This window comes from Ranitomeya imitator, chromosome 1 (genome assembly GCF_032444005.1).
Source record: "Ranitomeya imitator isolate aRanImi1 chromosome 1, aRanImi1.pri, whole genome shotgun sequence".
In the NCBI taxonomy this organism is placed as follows: domain Eukaryota; kingdom Metazoa; phylum Chordata; class Amphibia; order Anura; family Dendrobatidae; genus Ranitomeya; species Ranitomeya imitator.
Window position 1 is genome coordinate 843,561,167 of NC_091282.1, and position 20,532 is coordinate 843,581,698.

A 20,532-nucleotide genomic window follows, 5' to 3' on the forward strand; every position below is an offset into this window, starting at 1 on the left:
AGGAATGGACGGACCCACCCGAAGTGGACCCCCCAGTCTCTAGACTACCAGCACAGACCCTCCTTTCACTGCCAGATAGCTCAACCCTCAGGGATGCAGCAGACCGTCAGGTAGAATGCATGGCTCGTTCAATTTTCGAGGCTGCAGGGCCATCCCTGGCTCCTGCGTTCGCTTCAGTTTGGGCTGCCAAGGCCATTCTGGCCTGGGCCAAAAATTTACAAGCTGGCCTCAAAGCATCCGCTCCTGAGCTGTTGGACCAAGCAGTTCAAATAGCAGTCGTAGCAGATTACATGCTTCATGCAGCTCTGGATTCGGCAAGAGGTGTAGCGGGGATAGCATCAAACCCATCACAATTCGGCGTATCCTCTGGCTGCGGGAATGGAAAGCGGACGCAGCCTCAAAGAAGTCCCTCACGCACCTCCCCTACCTCAGTGGGTGACTTTTTGGTGAACAATTAGACCCGATGATATCCAACGCCACCGGGGGTAAGAGTACCTCTCTTCCCCAACTGAAACCTAAACGCACTTACAAGAAGCGTAACCAAACTCGATTCCGATCCTTTCAGAATTCTTCGGGCTGGTCCGTCTCGCGTCCAGCACAAAATAGTAACCGTTCCCCACGCAGGGACAACTCGCGGTCGACGCAAAGGTCGGACAAGACCTGGCAGTCAAAAGCAGCCCAGTCCAAGCCCAGAGGAGGAAAATCTCAGACTTTCTCCTCATCATGACTCACGGACTCCGGAAGACACCACACCCGTACGCGGCCGTCTTTTGCTCTTTCTTCAAGTCTGGCTGCCTATTACAGAAGACAGGTGGGTCAGGGAACTAGTGTCTTCCGGATACAAGATAGTTCACCTCCAACCCACCGGACCGATTCTTCCTTTCTGTCCCCCCAAAACCACCGGCCAAGGCTCGTGCCTTCCAACAAGCGGTCTCCTCGCTTCTTCAAGCAGGAGTCATAGTAACGGTCCCCACGGCCGAGCGCTTCCGAGGGTTCTACTCCAATCTATTCGTAGTCCCCAAGAAAGGAGGCAGTGTGCGGCCCATATTGGACCTAAAACAACTCAACAAATATGTACGGGTCCGTCACTTCCGCATGGAGTCTCTTCGGTTTATCATTGCGTCCATGGAGAAGGGAGAATATCTCGCCTCCATAGACATACAAGACGCATACCTGCATATACCGATTGCACCTGCCCATCAGAGGTTTCTCAGGTTCGCAATCGACCAGGACCACTACCAGTTCGTGGCTCTCCCATTCAGACTCGTCACGGCTCCCAGAGTGTTTACCAAAGTCATGGCAGCCACCATGGACGTCCTGCACTCCAGAGGCATAGTAGTCATTCCATACTTGGACGATCTACTCATCAAGGCTCCCACCTTCAAGGACTGCGAGCTCAGCGTCTCAATTGCAATCGACACTCTGAGTCGCATGGGCTGGTTAGTCAACTTACAAAAGTCACCACCAACCCCGAGTCAGTCTCTGACCTTCCTGGGAATGCTATTCAACTCCTCCAGGGGTCTAGTGCTCCTTCCCAAGGACAAGGCACTGGCTCTTCGCCTAGGAGTTCGCACCCTCCTCCGCAGACCCCCTCGATCGCTCCGGGTTGCCATGAGAGTCCTCGGCAGGATGGGGGCAGCAATAGAAGCCGTCCCATTTGCCCAGTTTCGCCTCAGGCCTCTCCAACTAGCCATCCTCAGGTCCTGGGACAAAAACCCTCTCTCTCTCGGGAGTTCCGGCTAACGTCGTCAACCAAGAGGCCCCTGCACTGGTGGCTCAAGCCAACCTCGCTAGCAAAGGGGAAATCCTTTCTCACAGGTCATTGGAAGGTTCTGACCACCGATGCGAGTCTGACGGGTTGGGGTGCAGTGCACCTACACCACGGGGTGCAGTGCACCTACACCACACGGCACAGGGCAAGTGGTCCCCAGTGGAAGCTACCATGCCCATCAACATCCTGGAAATTCGTGCCATCCTCCTGGTATTGAGAGCCTTTCATCACTTACTGGCAGCCTCTCACATCAGAATACAGTCGGACAATGCCACGGCTGTGGCATATGTGAATCACCAAGGGGGGACCCGCAGTACTCAGGCGATGCGAGAAGTGTCACATATCCTCCACTGGGCAGAGGACACAGGGTCGGTTCTCTCGGCGGTCCACATTCCAGGTGTGGACAACTTGGAAGCAGACTTCCTCAGCCGACAAGAAATAGACTCGGGAGAGTGGTCTCTCCATCCTAAAATTTTGCCAGATTTGCCATCGCTGGGGGACCCCGGATGTGGACCTAATGGCATCCCACTTCAATGCCAAGGTCTCCAACTTCATGGCCAGAACACACGATCCGCGGTCGCTTGGAGCAGACGCTCTGGTTCAGGACTGGACCCAGTTCCAGCTTCTGTACATTTTTCCACCTCTCCTCCTGATATCCAGGGTGGTGAGGAAGATCAAGCAAGAGGGAGTTCCAACCATCCTAATCGCACCGGACTGGCCCAGACGTACATGGTACGCCGACATCGTACAACTTACAGCAGACTCCCCCTGGCGTCTCCCCGACCGCCCCGATCTTCTATCACAAGGCCCGTTCTACCACCAGAACTCAGGGGCTCTCAATTTGACGGCGTGGCCCTTGAAACCTAGGTTCTAACCCAAGCAGGGCTCTCGCCGGACGTCATTGGAACCATGATCAGGGCACGGAAGCCAGCCTCTGCTAAGATCTATTACCGTACCTGGAAAGCTTTCTTTACCTGGTGCGAATCTCGTGGCCAGACTCCACTCCCTTACTCCTTACCCAAAGTACTTGGTTTTCTCCAATCGGGTCTGGAGGCCAGGCTATTCCTGGGCTCGCTTAAGAGCCAGGTGTCAGCCCTCTCAGTACTTTTTCAAAGGCGCATTGTTACCAAGCCGCAAGTAAGGACTTTTCTTCAGGGGGTTTCCCGATTGGTTCCCCCCTACAGACGACCACTAGAAACGTGGGACTTCAACCTGGTCCTGACAGCATTGCAGGAACCACCCTTCGAACCCCTTAAGGAGGTCCCGCTTCGCCTTCTATCTCAGAAGGTGGTTTTCCTGGTGGCAATCACCTCGCTACGCAGGGTGTCTGAACTGACGGAACTCTCCTGCAGACGGCCCTTCCTGGTTTTTCACCAGGACAAGGTAGTTCTCCGTACGGTCCCATCCTTCCTTCTGAAGGTTGTGTCCCACTTCCACCTCAATGAGGAAATTTCACTGCCATCCCTTTGTCCGGTCCCGGTTCATAGAGTGGAGAAGGTTCTGCATACACTTGACCTTGTCAGGGCATTGCGTATATATGTATCTAGGACTGCGTCCTTCCGGAGGTCTGACTCTCTTTTTTCCTTCTTCCGGAAGGCTGCCGCAAGGGTCTGCCAGCTTCCAAAGCTACCCTTGCCAGGTGGATCAAATCCACCATACAAGACACCTACCGCCTTAAGAATTCTCCTCTTCCAGCCGGTGTTACGGCACACTCTACACGGGCGGTAGGGGCCTCCTGGGCCATTCGGCACCAGGCTTCGGCACAACAAGTGTGTAAGGCGGCCACTTGGACTAGCCTACACATGTTTACTAAACAATAAAGGGTTCATACCCAGTCCTCAGCGGACGCGAGCCTGGGTAGACGTGTTCTGCAGGCGGCGGTGCCCCAAGTGTAGCGGCCTGTCTGCACAATATTCGTCCATTGCTTCCCACCCAGGGACTGCTTTGGGACGTCCCATGGTCCTGTGTCCCCCAATGAGGCGACAGAGTAAAGGAGATTTGTGTGTACTCACCGTAAAATCTCTTTCTCTTAGCTTCTAATTGGGGGACACAGCTCCCACCCTGTTGCCCTTCCGGGCCGTTGTTACTGTCGAGTTCTCATATTATTTGCTTGAGCTCGCACATAGTTGCCTTATTATAGGCATGGTTATGTTATTCATGTCACGTTCCTCCTACTACTTTTGCACAAAACTGGAGAAGGCTGACGCCGTCCAGGGGTGTATACTGCAGAGGAGGAGCCACAGTTAATCTTTTTCAGATTATGCATAGTGTCGCCTCCTAGTGGACAGCAGCATAACACCCATGGTCCTGTGTCCCCCAATTAGAGGCTAAGAGAAGAGATTTTACGGTGAGTACACAAAAATCTCCTTTTTTCTTTACATATATGCTAGCCACCTTAGGGAGAGACCCAAGTTGGGCTAAATGTAGCTGGACGAGAGAGACCGAAAAGCCCCCTACTTAAAGGAAATACATAGTGGATGCTTTATGCTGCTTGCAAGTACTTTCCGTTTCAGGAAAGCATCCACTATGTATTTCCTTTAAGTAGAGGGCTTTTCGGTCTCTTTCGTCCCGCTACATTTAGCCCAACTTGGGTCTCTCCCTAAGGTGGCTAGCATATATGTATCGCTTGCTCACCGAGCCCCACTCCATACAGCCAACCAATTCCAGCCCTGTGCTGATGAGGGCCTAAAGCCCGAAACACGTGTCCACAGGTAGGAATTGGTTGGCTGTGTAAATTTAGAAACTAATCCGCAGCATTGCACGCTTGGCGGTTCCAAGCGCTGTGGATTAGACTGGGGTGGAAAGAGATGATTTGCATAGCTCCGCCTACTGCAAAGGATTCTGGGTAAACCTGCTATTCTTTGTATTATGCTGCTTGCAAGTACTTTCCGTTTCAGGAAAGCATCCACTACTTTTTTCTTCAATAATTTTCTCCAGCAACACTTTGTTTGGGATGTGTCTTCATGCCTGTGGCTTTTTCCCAATCTATTTTCCTGCCGTCAGCTGCTTTAATATCAGAACACACTCCTTTGGTGTACTGATGCTGGCAGTGAAAGTCAGCACCTCTGTCCTCCTCTTTTTTTGCTTAGGCCATGTGCACACGGTCAGTATTTTGTCAGTATTTTACATCAGTTTTTGCTCCTCTCCTTGTTTTGGCTTCCAATCAAAGGGAAAGTATAATAGAAACATGTCACCACTTCTGTATTTATCACCCACTCCTGGTTTTGGCTTACACATACTGATGTGAATTACTGACCAAGATACTGTTATATGAATGTGACCTAAAAGTCATCATTATTTCCGTCCTCAAAAGAAAAAAAAAAACAAACTTCATGTGCATATGCTCAAACTGGCATTCTCCTGAGGCCAGGCTTCAGAGTAAGACTTGGGGAATTAAGACAAATTCCCTAATAAAGTGATTTGCAAAAGTTCAGAACTTCTCATGCTTAAAAATATTAATTAAAAATAACCATTTAATTACGCTTTAACTTTGCTGTTAGGTGCACTTTGTATGTGTATTGTAACTAGACATAATACCTGAATAAGCGTTCCCATTTGGCACTGGCATTATTGTGAATGAACGTTCTTCTTGCAGTTTGCTGATTACTTCACTTGGCCATATCAAGCTTACAGATTTTGGACTATCTAAAATTGGTCTTATGAACATGACAACTAATCTGTATGAAGGGCATATTGAAAAAGACACAAGAGAGTTCTTGGACAAACAGGTTTGTAATTTTGAAATTGCTCACTAGCTGCAATGTGAATCATGACTTTTGTATGATCACTCGGATGTAGCACCTAGCAAGTTAATCCAAAATCTATAGCCATTGATTGATAGATGGTTTATATGGAGAATGTTGACCTTAAAGGGTTTTTTTGGACTTTAACAGCGATGTCTGATCAGTAGTGGTGCAGAATCGGCTGTTCCTGGTGTCAGTGGTGGCTGATACTGTTCAGTTAAGGTGCTGCACAGCTCCTTTGACATCCACCTATTTAAATTAATACTGGGTGAATGTGTAGTACCCCGCTGGGGCTGCTAATTCATCGACAGAGCTGTGCTGTTCCAGCCCTCGCCTCCACAGGGAACAGCTGATCGGCCGGGTGTGGCACCTCCACTAATCTGACATTTATGATCTATCCTAAGGATAGGCCATCTACGCTAAAGTCTCGGACAACCCCTTTAAGAAAAAGGTTGAAGTAAATTATAAAGAAAAGAAAATTTACAAATTATATTTTACATATTTAACATAGTCTCCTACATTTAAGAATTATGTAACGTTTAGGTTGAATGTATTTTGCTTTTGGTCAGGTGTGTGGGACTCCTGAGTACATAGCTCCTGAAGTAATCCTTCGGCAGGGTTATGGAAAGCCTGTGGACTGGTGGGCAATGGGCATCATCCTCTATGAATTCTTGGTGGGCTGCGTTCCATTCTTTGGTGACACTCCAGAGGAGCTGTTTGGACAGGTGATAAGTGGTAAGCTGATTTTTGGTAATCATGCATTAAAAGGATTTATAACTTTGCCATGTGTAGCATTGCTGCACTTTTCCCTTTTTTCCATGCACTTTCAATGGCTTCTTCCCCTCTTTGTTCTGCAGCTTCTTCAATCCTTCCTTCGTTCTCCTGTTACGTGGCCAACACCCCTTTCATGAAGTGGGTTTCTAAATGTCACTGAATAGTATTAAAAGGAGCAAATCTTGCAGTTGTCACTTTACTATGCTAAAAGAGAATCCATTTGTGGCCCAGTTTTAATTTGTGAGATTACTTAACGGGTTATCCCATAAACAAAGTTCATTTTAATCAATAGATCTTGGAATAAACAGAAGTTCCACAATTGGATGTGTTTAAAAAAAAATGTTCCTGTGCTGAGATACTTATACATGTGCCCCTGCTGTGTACTGTGTAATGGCCGTGTCTGACCGTACAGGAACATGGTCTGATCATACAGCAGCTCCTGTGCAGGGGAGGAGAAGAGGAGCTTATACAGACATTACAGCCTCGGATGGCAAATAATTTTCTTTCAGGTAAAACATAAAAAAAAACAAAAAAAAAAAAAACAGGCAGTGAAGTGTTTTCTCACAAAAAGAATTGGCTGCTGCCCTGTCTGTATAATCTCTTTTGCTAGTGGCTGCTGGCTTATAATTGGTCAGCATCATACAGGGGGAAGAAGTACACGCCCAAAGCAAAAACTGTGATAACACCCACTTGACTTTTTTTTTTTTTTTTTTTTTAACATTCATTAGGCTCCACATACTTTGGTAATACCTCTGCAACAGACAGGCGAAATAATTTAAAAAAAATGTTCCGCTCTGCAGTTACTATTACATCGTGTAATTTGGGGAAAGATCCTCTTTAAAGTCATCCCATAAAATGTTCTAACATTCTTTTAGGAGTGATTTTCAGTTTTTTGCTACTTCTGAGTTTGAGGCTTTGGCAAAACATAATATTAAGTAACGTCTTTTACATCTAGTTGTTTTTATTTTTAAATGTTTTATCGATCATTATCAATCATTATTTAAAATGCAAATTGTCAGAAGCAACACAGTGAGTCGTTTTCAGGGTATGTGCACACGTTCCGGATTTTTCGTGTGTTTTCGGTGGTTTTCTGCTGCAAAAACGCTTAAAAAGCACATACATTAAGCATCCTATCATTTTGAATGCATTCCGCAATTTTTGTGCACATGCTGCTTATTTTTCCATGATAAAAACGCATTGCGGAAAAATACGCAGCATGTTCATTAATTTTGCGGATTTCCCCCTATTTCGGCTGTATGCACACATTCTGGATTTTTCACGTTTTTTCCAAGTTTTTTCGCTATAAAAATGCGATAAAACCGCAAAAAAACCTTCACGTTAAGCATCCTATTAAAAGAATGCAATCCGTATTTTGTATGCACATGTTGCGTTTTTTTCCTGAGCGGAAACGCATTCCGGAAAAAATGCAGCATGTTCATTAATTTGCAGAATCTCGGGGATTCTGCACACATAGAAATGCATTGATCCGCTTACTTCCCGCATGGGGCTATGCCCACCATGCGGGAAGTAAGCGGATCATGTGCGGTTGGTACCCAGGGTGGAGGAGAGGAGACTCTCCTCCACGGACTGGGCACCATATCGCTGTTAAAAAAAAAAAAATAAAATAAAAAATAGTGATATACTCACCTTCTGATGGCCCCCAGAGTCTTCCCGCCTCTCAGCGGTGCACGCGGCGGCTTCTGTTCCCAGGGATGCTGTGTGCGAAGGACGTGCGATGATGTCGCAGTCACGTGATGTCATCCCAGGTCCTTCGCACACAGCATCCCTGCGAACAGAAGCCGCCGCGTGCACCGCTGAGGAGATCGGGGGCCGTCGGAAGTTGAGAATAACCATTTTATTATTTTTCACATTAGATCTTTTTACTATTGATGCGGCATAGGCTGCATCAATAGTAAAAAGTTGGTCACACTTGTCAAACACTATGTTTGACAAGTGTGACCAACCTGTCAATCAGTTTTCCAAGCGATGCTACAGATCGCTTGGAAAACGCTAGCATTCTGCAAGCTAATTACGCTTGCAAAATGCTAGTGTTTAGCGGGAATATGCATGCCAATTCCACGTGCGATATACTCAAGGCAGGAGTTGCAGAATTGCCGCGGCAATTCTGCAGTGTGTGCACTTAGCCTTAATGCATTGGAAAGCTCCGGGAAAAAATGCGCAAGAACTGCGAGAAAAAAGCTTGCGGATTTTCTGCAGAAAATCTCCGGTTTTGTTCAGGAAATTTCTGCATAAAATCCTGACGTGTGCACATACCCTCAAGAGATAGTAAGGAGCAGCTGGTAAAGGGGGTATACTGTAGAGACTTTACAGGGAAAGGGGGAATTGGATTGGACTTAGGCACATCTGCAGGTTATGTGTCACTTAAACCTCTAAGGTTCATAGGAAGGTATATATGATGGTTTAGAAGTGCTCAGAATCATGGAGACATAATGAGGGTTCTTTGTAATGTAAACTAGGCGGTATAGGTAATCCAAGGTTCCCAGATGGCATCGAAAAGATCTCTGGCATCTTGTCTAGCTGCTTCAATGCACTCATAAATCATAAGGTTAATTTTATCCTTTACAGAGGTTTTCCTATGAGCAAAGTATATTTTAAAGGGAACCTGTCAGCAGGATTGTACTCAGTAACCTACACAGTGTCAGGTCGGCACCGTTATGCTGATTGAAATGATACCTGGGTTGATGAAATCTGTCTTGTGGTTGTTGTTTAATCTGTATTTGCAGTTTTCAGTTAATGATATGCTCGTGCTCTGGGGCGGCCTGTGGGGGGTCTTCATGTGGTGCTCTGATTAGGTATTCATAATGCAGACTGCTGATAGGTCACTGATCCCTCACTGTCCTGTCCCCTAGCTTACATAATTAATATATGTATGTACTGAATAAAAAAAACCTTCTGCAGGCGTCAGCCGTGGCACCTCCGCTGCAGCATAATCGCATGTGTACTGTATTAATAATAATGGATTGTTTTCATTAACCAAGGTATCATGTTAATCAGTATAACAGTGCACAATCCTGCTGACAGGTTCCCTTTAATATATCTTAGAATAAAAATTAGAATCCACAATTGGATGTGTTTTAAAAAATGCTGTGTACTAAGTAATGGCTATGCAGGAACATGGTGTGATCATACCACAGCTCCTGGGCAGGGGAGGAAGCAAGAGAGTATACAGACAGGACAGCAAGAGACAGGGAAATGTACAGTGAAGTCGCAGGTCTCGATCCACTAGCAGGGAGTCTGCAGGGAGCCGGCTACCAATCGTCAGGACGTTGTGCCCAGTCGACAGGGCAGCCCAGAAGAAGAGCAGCTTCTCTGTTGAAATTGAGCAGCTGAATCTCTGGCAGGAGCGGTTATTAACCGCTTTGTGACAGTGCTGGGTAACAGGCAGGTAGCAATAAATCAGCTGAGGACCAAAGAAATTCCCATAGATAAGTTCCAAACTCCATGTCAGATCCTAGCAGTAGCAGTCTGACTGATACTCTCCATAAACTCCTGTTGCAGACAGCAATAGACAGTGTAACAGAGGCTATAATAGCCAAATAGTGTGACATATTTTTTTTTTTAATTTAAATAGATTTTTATTAACAATATAAAAAAAAGGAGAACAACAGAATGCCATTTACATTGCATTATATCAGATACACATTTTCTTACTTTAATAAACCCCAACATTACCCCAACTACCCCCCTCCCCCATAAGACAGCTCAGTCTCAATCTCCACCCCACCGAGGCATTATCTGCCTCTTGTAATTTATCCTCTTCCAGGTCTTAGGAAACACGACGCCTATACTCCTCAATCCAAATCAAGCCAAGGAGACCATATTTTATTAAAGAGTTCTATTTTCCCCCTTTTACTGTACACCCCCTTTTCCAATTTTAGACCATGTTGAACATATTGGAGAAATTCCCTTCTCACAGGTGGTTCCGCGTTTATCCAGTTTCGTGCTATTACTTTCCTGGCCATGTAGAGTAGCCTAGCAATTGCAATCTTCCAAGTATTGTCAACTCCAATTTCTTCCACATATCCCAGCACACATACTATCGGGTCTCTAACAACTCTGCACTTATACGCTGCTTCAACTCGGCTCAAAACCACCACCCAAAAGGCAGCCAGTCTCGGACACGTCCACATCATGTGATACGAATCAGGAACAGGGTTGGGTATATTTTCCCCAGCGCGCCCAATGAGCCATCCTCCAAACACCTGGCCATCGGTCGTCGGTCCGTCACCTCTTCCAATAGCTGTTGTACTGCACTGGATGACGCCCCTCGCGCCCAGCCCTTCAAATGCTGGCTCTGGGCCGCAAGGAAGTATATTTCCGGGTTGGGCAAAGCCAAACCACCATCTTCCTTGGGTCGTTGAAGCGTCTCCAAGCTAATACGTGGATATTGTCTACCCCATATCAAACTTCTAAAGAGGGCATTAATCTGCCTGAACTTCCCCCGAGGGATCCAAATTGGTGCGTTATGCAGAACATAAAGAATTTTGGGCATAAGGACCATTTTAATAAGGTTTACCCTACCGACGACCGATAGATGTAGCTTATTCCAGGCGTCTACCTTTGCCTTGAGTACCCCCATAACAGGAGTCAAATTTCTTTGCAGAAACTCCGCCACCGGCACCGAAATCCATATTCCAAGATATTTAAATTGGGAAACCACCTTCAGCCTCTCATCCCCAACATCCTCACTCACATTCTCTCCTACGTCATCCACTCTAAAAAGAACCGTCTTATCCCAATTAATTGTTAGTCCCGACACAGTACCAAATCTCTCCAACAATTTCAACGGCCCCTCTTAGTGAATTGTCTGGATCCTCCAGGAACAGCAAAACATCATCCGCATATAACGCTATTTTTTCCTCTACTTTGCCATACCCAAACCCAGGGACCCCATCCGACTGCCGAATCTTAGCAGCAAGAGGTTCTACAGCCAACGCGAACAGGAGGGGTGAAAGCGGGCATCCCTGCCTAGTACCCCTAGCCAGCCCTATAGGACGAGATAGCTCCCCATTTACTCTAATTCTGGCGGATGGTAATGAGTACAACAGCTGTATCCAGGCCACAAACTGCGGGCCAAACCCCATACATTCCAGCACCTGCCAGAGGTACCCCCATTCGACGCTGTCAAACGCCTTGTGTGCATCTAGCGATACAATCACTCTTCGACCACAGTTATCAGACTCTACCTGCAAATTTACATATAACCTCCGCAAATTGATCGCCGTTGATCTATCCGGCATAAAGCCAGATTGGTCCGAATGCACCAGACTCGCAAAAACACTAGAGAGGCGGAGAGCCAACACCTTGGCCAGAAGCTTGACATCAATTGTTAGTAAAGAAATTGGGCGGTACGACTCCGGTTTCCCCAAGTCCTTATCCTCCTTTGGAATGACCACTATTATGGCCTCTCTCATAGAGGCTGGCAAGCGCCCACAAGACCTAGCTTCCTCCAATACCATTTTTAATCTAGGAATCAACACTTCTGCCAACCCTTTATAGATCTCAGCGGGTAACCCATCGACCCCAGGCGCCTTCCCATTGGCCATAGACATCAATGCCCGACTCAATTCCTCCTCAGTGATAGGGGCCTCAAGGCTCTCCCTATCTGCCTCACTCAGTCTCGGCAAATCCAGACCTTCCAAGAAAGTCAGTGCATCCTCGACCGATTCACCAACCCGAGAGGAATACAAATCTGCATAGAAGTCCGCAAAGGCTCTCAAAATTTCAGGTGTTTCCGTTATTTTACCTCCACTAGCAGAATCCAAAGAGTGTATATATGAAGAACCTCTCTGAGCAGCAGCCACTACCGACAGCATATGTCCCACTGTTTCTCCCTCCTGATAGAACAATACCCTTTGGAAATCTCGTTTCCTCTCAGCTTTGCCTAGCAGAATTTTTTCCAAATGATTTTGTGCGTTTTTCATTCTTCTCTCTGCCTCAGGGGTTCCCAGTGTGGCCATCCCATCCTCTGCTTCCTTCAACTCCTCAACTGCCGCTTTTTCTACCTCTCTCGTCCTCCGCTTACACCTACTAATGTCCCTAAACAGTAGTCCCCTCAGGTACGCCTTCATTGCATCCCAAATTGTAAGAGCGTCGGCGCTTCCATCATTTAAGAGAAAGAATTCCGCCACCTCCCGTCCTATACTTTCCAACTCAATACTCTGTAACCAATTAGGATGAATCTTCCATTCTCTCCCACTTAGCGAGCGAGCCCCCTCCAATCTAACCTCTACTTCAATTGGACTATGGTCCGACAAGGCCCTTGGCAGATATCTCACCTCCCCAACCAATGTGTCCAAAATCCTGTTACCCAGAGCCATATCAATCCTAGAGAGTGTGGCATGTGCCGGTGAATAACATGAGTACCCTCTCTCCCCCACATGTCTAACCCTCCACAGATCAATCAAACCTATCTCCTGTATATAGGTGCCAAATGTTGTTATGTGTCCCTCCGACCTATTCTGAGTATTTTTATTTTTATCCCAATATTCATCACAGATGTTATTTAGATCTCCGATAATTATTAACGGTGTCGGTCCCCATTTTTCCACTCGCTCCATTACTTCTCTAATCTTCCTGCTAGAGTAGGGAGGCGGAATATACATCGCGGCAACACACAGCATCACTCCATACAGTATACACCGTAATAGTACATACTGTCCCTCCACGTCCACATATACCTTCACCTCCTCATACTGAACTCCCGCTGGAACCAAGATTGAGACTCCTCTTGCATACGTGGAGAAGGTAGAATGATATCCCCTCTGGATCCATCGTCTATTCAAAACATCCACTTTTTCCCTTACCAAATGCGTCTCCAGCAAGCATATCATTGAGGCCCTTTGGTCTCTTGCATATTGCAAACACGCAGCACGTCTAGATTTCTCCCCTAGGCCTCTCACATTCCAGCACAAAATCTTAAAACTGGTCCCCATCACTTGGCTCATCTTCACTATAAGTATCATCAATTTTGAGCTCAGGCTGTCTAACTACCCTCCCCCCCCCCCCCCCAACTCCCCCTCCCACCCTTCCCCCCTCACATCTAACCATTCCACCTCTTTCCAAGAGTGGGGCATCATCGCCCATAGCGAACACTCCGTTTGGCATTACCTTCCCAACCCTCCTCCCACCACTGTACATAACAGGATTTCAGACATTTTGAAAAATAACGTTCTCAAAACATTTTAACTTAGAATTATTTGCACACACAAGAAGTCTGCATAAACTTAAAATATGTCGCAAACCCTTCCTCCCCCTTTCCCAGCAGCCATTACACCATCCCTTTAACTTTAACTGGATATAATCCAGCTCCCTTCTTCCCCCCCCATACCCCTTGGCTTGTCAATCACATGACTCTTTTCCAACTGACAGATAAGTAAACAACTTCAGACTCTTCCCACAGTTTCAGTCTCCTTTTCCTTTAAGCTTTTTAGCATTAATATCGATCCACTGGGTAGCGTCCTCCGGCTTCTGGAAAAAATGAATTTTATCAAACGCCACCACCCTCAGTCTTGCTGGGAACATCATGGAATACTGCACACCCAATTCCCTCAGCCGTCTCTTGATACCCGTGAACATCATCCGTTGTTTCTGCACCAGAGTAGAATAGTCTGGGTATATAGCAATCTTTTGACCTTCAACTGTCAGATCCGTCATGTCTCTGGCCTTCCTCAGGATAATGTCTCTGTCTCTATAGTTTAGAATTTTGGCGAGCATGGTACGGGGATTCGCTCCAGGGACAGGTGGTTTCGGCGGGACCCTATGCGCTCTTTCTACCGCGAACACTTTTGTTAGCGCCATATCTCCAAATGTCTCTAACAGCCATTTTTCAATATATTCCGTTGGATTCCTCCCTTCAGCTTTTTCAGGGATGCCCACTATGCGAATATTATTTCTTCTGGACCTGTTCTCAAGGTCCTCATTTTTCGCAGCCAATTCAGCTATTGCTTGAGTGAACTTTTTCTCTGCTTTTTGCAGCTGCACTATATGGTCTTCTGCAGTGCTCACTCTCTCCTCTACCTCCCCCACACGTTTGTCAATCTTCTGCATGGCTGCGTTTATCTGGGCTGTGTCCCCCTTAACCTCCTGTATCTGCATGGTCAGAGATTGTTTACATGAAGAGACTAGCGCAAAAACGTCTCTTAGGGTAGGCTCAGCTTCTGGCGCCATTTCCTCGGGTCCCCCTTCTGCCACCGCCATTTTACTCTCCTTTCTCCCCTGTTGTACCTCATGTTCTCCTGCTGGGCTCTCCTCCTCCTCCTCCTCTTCGGTATCAGCTCCGGCTCCCTCCTCTGCGGCCTCCGCTCTCGCAAACTGCTGGAGCTTTGCCGCTACCTCCATGCGCTTTCTGCATGCGGCGTTCTCCTTGTCTGCCTTTTCCCTCAAGTCGGCGCCATCTTGGATTGCGCCTGCATCCCCGGCTCCCGCGTCCTTCTGCCGTCTCCTGGTCATGTTCGTCGGTTCCAGCGCTACCGAACAGCACCGCCGGCCTCTCCAAGTCTCCCCGCAGCCAGTAAGCCCCCGCAGGGACCAAACAGCAGCGGCTCTGCAGGATTTTACAATATACAGCGGCGGGAGCTCACAGCCGCACGTCCGCTCACATGGACTCTCAGGCCACGCCCCCATAGTGTGACATATTTAATAAATCAGTGTCAAGATATTTTTTTAGCCCAAAGTACATGCATTTAAGTAAATTGAAACTGTACAATAATATTGTAAGGCATTTGAAGCTACTCGTCCACTTTCCCCACGGTACCTCTCTATTGTCTTACCTTTCCACTCCTTCCAACCAACACTTCCCAGCTTCACTTTCTTCCTCTTGTTAGTTCTTTTCTTTTTGCAGTTTTGTTATGTTTTTTCTTAACTCTTTATGGTGCGTTTTTGCACTATGCTTTATTTCCAGATGATATAGTTTGGCCAGGAGGTGAAGAGTCTCTTCCAGTTGATGCTCAAGATCTGATCACACGGCTATTGAGACAGAATGCATTGGAGCGCCTTGGGACAGGTAAGCATTATGTATACATGTTTTTTTTTTTTTTTTTTTACATATATACATTTTTTTCTTTTGTTTTTTTTGAGAGATGTTCGTATATATTGGAGTTCACGTGAGCAGGTTGACTCCTGGCTAAGGTGTGCGCCCAGACCTCTGTATGACTGCTCTCTGGTGACCAGGCTTAAGGTTCTGCAGGACACAGGGAGACCGGGAAGTTCAGATGTGCATGCAAAGCCGCCACTGTAGACTGTACACAGCTGAAAATAACAATGGAGAAGCTGCGCTGAGCATGAAGAAGCTTGTAACTGCTAGGGAAAAGCATTAAGTATTGTGAGAAGCAAGTATTTCTCAAAATATATTAAGAAAATTAAGTTTTTAACCCTTTAAGACCGTGCAAAATGACTTCCCACTTGAGAGATAAGAGGAAAAAAACTTTCATCAGCTTCCAGTTGTAATGTGGACTGCGATGTGAAACTTCATGGCCCTGACACAAACTGGATGCAGAAGGAGGCGGCTGCCTGGCTCATGTAGTACTGGTAAAAATTTGGACACGCCTGTTAGTGCAGTATTTTTTTCATTCTTATTGGAATGCGCAATGTATAGATTCAGACTGAAGGCAGCAAAACCATGAAGGAACTGTCATGGAAACAACCATTTGACAAACACTTGTGAAAGAAACCAGAATATGCTTTAAACCTTAGATACCTCAAAGCACTTTGACAGCTTTACACACCTTTTAGCGTCCTCAAGTAGTTTCACCCGTTGGCCACATGGAATCATTTTCCAACAGTCTTGAAGGAGTTCAGTGGTGGTGAGCACTGGTAGACTGCTTTGCCTTTGTTTGCCTCATTCCAAATCCTCTCCAGTGGGTTGAGGTTGGATGACTGTGGAGGCCATGTCATCTGAAGCCGCATACATCCCTTTCCTTACTGCTCACATAGCCCTTACATAGACCAGGTGTGTTTTTGGTCATTGTCCCATTGCAGGACAAATAATCGTCACACTGTGCAAGCCAGATGGGATGGCATGTCATTGCAGAATACTGTGGCAGCCATGCTAGGTGAGTGCGTGTTTAATAATTTGGATTCAATTACTAACTGGGTTACATGCAAAGCACCCCCCACGCTATAACAACCCTCCCCCTGCCTATACTACACTGTGGGCACCATCGGATCACCTTTTCTGCATCTCACAAAGACTTGGCTATTAGTACCAAAACTCTCTAATTTTGACTTGTCAGAGCATAGAACAGATTTCCACTGATCTATTGTCCAGTCCTTGTGTTGCTTGGAACAAACAAGTCTCTTCTTGCTTGCTGTCTTCATGAGTGGCTTTTTTGCAGTTATTTGACCATAAAGGCCTGCTCCTTGCAGTCTCCTTTGGACAGTTGGTATTGAGATGTGTCTGCTACTTGATGTTTGTGCATCACTTTTGAGAGCAGTTATCCGATGAGCAGACAGTTTGTTGTTTCTGGAGCTGGCAACAGATAAGCTTCTCTTTTGCAGCAGAATTAAAGGGAATCTGTCAGTATGATTTCTCACCTCAAACTATAGGTGCATGTAGCTCTATCACAGAAAAGTCCAACAAGAACTTTAGATGGTCAGTATTTTCCTTCATTACTGATAAATCTGATCTTGAATTGATATCCAATTGAGACTGTTGATCTGTGGAGCTGTATTTGCTGACCAGTGTACCTCTTGCTTGATTGATGGCTCCTTTGTCTGAAGTCACAGAGCAGAGCCATCAGTCAAGCAGGAGGAGGCAGCACTGTGTGGTGAATAGAGCAGAAGTGATAGGGGAGTCAGATTTGCATATCAGTTCAAATGCTGATTTCTCTGTAAAGGAGGAATAAGGGTACCGTCACACTGAAACGACGCTGCAGCGATACGACAACGATGTCGATCGCTGCAGCGTCGCTGTTTGGTCGCTGGAGAGCTGTCACACAGACCGCTCTCCAGCGACCAACGATCCCGAGGTCCCCGGTAACCAGGGTAAACATCAGGTTACTAAGCGCAGGGCCGCGCTTAGTAACCCGATGTTTACCCTGGTTACCAGCGTAAACGTAAAAAAAACCAAACATTACATACTTACCTTCAGCTGTCTGTCCCCGGCGCTCTGCTTCTCTGCACTCCTCCTGCATCCTGTGTCAGCGCCGGCCAGCCAGAAAGCACAGCGGTGACGTCACCGCTCTGCTTTACGGCTGACCAGCGCTGACAGTGCAGAGGAGAGCACAGCGCCAGAGGACAGACACGGAATGTAAGTATGTAATGTTTTTTTTTTTTTTTACGTGAAGTGAAGACATTGCTGAATCGGCGTCACACACGCCGATTCAGCGATGTCAGCGGGAGATCCAGCGACGAAATAAAGTTTCAGACGATCTGCTATGACGTACGATTCTCAGCGGGGTCCCTGATCACAGTAGCGTGTCAGACACAGCGAGATCGTAACGATATCGCTGGAACGTCACGGATCGTGCCGTCCTAGCGATCAAAGTGCCACTGTGTGATGGTACCCTAAGAATGGTCTTGTAAAGGTATGGCTGGACTTGCCTCTGAAAAAGCTGCATGTGCATAAAAATAGGTTGGGATGTGAAGTGCTGACAGATTTCCTTTATTTCTTGGTCATCATTTCCTGCAGTACTCGAGAGCCAGTTTTATCGTAGCGATTGATGTTTTTTGTGATTGTACTTGAGGATACCTTCAAGGTTCTAGCACTTTTCCGGATAGACTAAGGCTACTTTCGGGTTTTCGCCGTCAGGCTCAATCCGGCTAATTTTCAAAAAACTGGATCCAGCAAATGTTGCCGCCAGATCCACTTTTCTTCCCATAGACCTGTATTTGCGGCGGATTGCGCCGGATGACCTTGCGTTTTGTCCGTTTTTTGCCAGATCCCGCAAATCTGCCGTTTCCGATTTCTGGAAAAATCATCCATAGCAATGTTTTTTGTCTATAGCGAAAAAGCCAGAAGCGTCGGATCTGGTGCTTCCGGCTGTTTGCTAGAATGGAAGCCTATGGGCACCAGAAGGTGGCGGATCGGAAAATGATGGATTCCGGCTCCGGATTCCGGTTTATTAAACAGAGCATGCTCCAATTTTTTTTTTTTTATCCAATTATCTGGATATGCTAGTCAGATCCGTCGAAAAAAGGATCCGTCACATCAGTTTTTCACAATCTGCTCCGGATCCGTTTTTTCCAACATTCGACGGATTGTGCCTGACGGCAAAAACCTGATGTGTGAAAGTAGCCTAACCCTCCTGTCTTTAAAGTCATTATGACCATTGTTTCTCTTTACTTAGTTAAAGTAAACAATACAAGTCATGACTGGTACAGTAGGAGAGAGGACCCTGCCCACGAGGGCTCACAATCTCCAAGGGATGGTTGAGATTACAGTAGGTGAGGGTAGAGCTGGCCGTGCAGCGGTTTGGTCGATCAATGGTTACTGCAAGTTGTAGACTTGTCGGAAGAGGTAGGTTTTCAGGTTCTTTTTGAAAGTTTCGACGGTAGGCGAGAGTCTGATATGTTGTGGTAGAGAGTTCCAGAGTAGGGATGATGCGAGAGAGAAATCTTGTATTCGATTGTGGGAAGAGGAGTTAAGACTGGAGTAGAGAAGGAGATCTTGTGAGGATCAGAGGTTGCGTGCAGGTAAGTACAGGGAGACGAGGTCACGGATGTATGGAGGAGACAGGTTGTGGATGGCTTTGTATGTCATGGTTAGGGTTTTGTACTGGAGTCTCTGGGCAATGGGGAGCCAGTGAAGGGATTGACAGAGGGGAATAGTGGGGGGACAGGTGGATTAGTTGGGCAGCAGAGTTTAGAATAGAGTGGAGGGGTTCGAGGGGAGGCCACAGAGCAGGAGGTGATGAGGGCATGGACTAGGGTTTTTGCAGATTGTTGGTTTAGGAATGTAGGGATCTGTGAAATATTTTTAAGTTGAAGGCAGCAGGAAGTGAAAAGGGCTTTGGATATGTGGTTTGAAGGACAGATCATTGTCGAGGATTACCCTGAGGCAGCGAGCCTGTGGGACTGGGGAGAGTGGGCAGCCGTTTACTGTAATGGATCGGTTCGTTGGGGTCGCGTAAGCTGGGGGAAAGATGATGAGTTCTGTTTTGTCCATGTTAAATTTTAGAAATCTAGCAGAGAAGAAGGATGAAATAGACGACAGACATTGAGGGATTCTGGTTAGTAGGCTGGTGATATCTGGTCCAGAGATGTACATCTGTGTGTCATCAGCATAGAGGTGATACTGAAAGCCGTGACATTCTATGAGCTGTCCCAGGCGAGGTGTAAAAGGAATTAGAGCAGGGGCCCTAAGACTGAACCTTGCGGGACTCCGACAGATAGGGGGCGAGGTGAGGAGGTGATGTGTGAGTGGGAGACGCTGAAAGTCCGATCTGTTAGGTATGACTAGATCCAGGATAGGGCCAAGTCTGTGATGCCAAGGGACGAGATGGTCTGTAATAATAGGGAATGGTCCACTGTGTCAAAGGCAGAGGACAGGTCCAGGAGGAGGAGGACAGAGTAGTGTCTTTTGCTCTTGGCAGTTAATAGGTCATTGGTGACCTTGGTTAGTGCAGTTTCAGTGGAGTGGTGTGACCGGAAGCCTGATTGTAAGCGGTTGAATAAGGAGCAGGAAGAGAGATAGGAGGACAGTTCAATATGGACTTGTTGTTCCAGTAGTTTTGAGGCATAGGGGAGAAGTGACATGGGGTCATAGCTAGATACAGAGGATGGGTTGAGAGGGCTTTTTGAGGATAGGTGTGATTGAGGTATGTTTTAAAGCTTGAGGGGAAAACACCAGTTGTTAGTGATAGGTTGAAGAGATGGGATGAAGACTGTGGCGAGGTTTGGGATGAAGTGGGAAGGGATCGGGTCAAGTGCACAGGTGATGAGATTCGATATTGAGAGTAGAGTGGAGAGTCGATCTTCTGTAATGGTGGAGAAGTTGGTTTTGGAGGTGGAGGGCTTGGCAGTTGGGAGGAAGGGGGTTATCAACCAAAACTGTCTCTGATGTTATCAATCTTCTGCATGAAACATGAGGCAAAGTCTTCAGCGGAGATAAGTGGTGAGGGAGGAGGTGCTGGGGGACGGAGGAGAGAATTGAAGGTGTTGAATAACTGTTTAGGGTTGTGAGACAGGGAGGATATGAGAGATGGGTAGATTTGTTTAGCTGTGGCGAGTGTGGCCTTGAAAGTAGCGAGGGACTGTTTAGATGCGATGAAGTGCTCTTTGGAG

General features: G+C 46.8%; 1 protein-coding gene across 11 annotated transcripts in view; it reads left to right on the plus strand.

Moving 5' to 3' along the window:
- Nucleotides 1-20,532, plus strand: part of MAST3 (microtubule associated serine/threonine kinase 3) — a 342,522-nt gene that overhangs the window by 294,279 nt on the left and 27,711 nt on the right. For all 11 annotated transcript variants that reach the window (XM_069740959.1, XM_069740967.1, XM_069740894.1 and 8 more), the window contains 3 exons: nucleotides 5,367-5,499; nucleotides 6,084-6,249; nucleotides 15,212-15,313. In XM_069740959.1, the coding sequence (XP_069597060.1) occupies nucleotides 5,367-5,499; nucleotides 6,084-6,249; nucleotides 15,212-15,313 (401 nt within the window). The remainder of the gene's footprint in view (nucleotides 1-5,366; nucleotides 5,500-6,083; nucleotides 6,250-15,211; nucleotides 15,314-20,532) is intronic.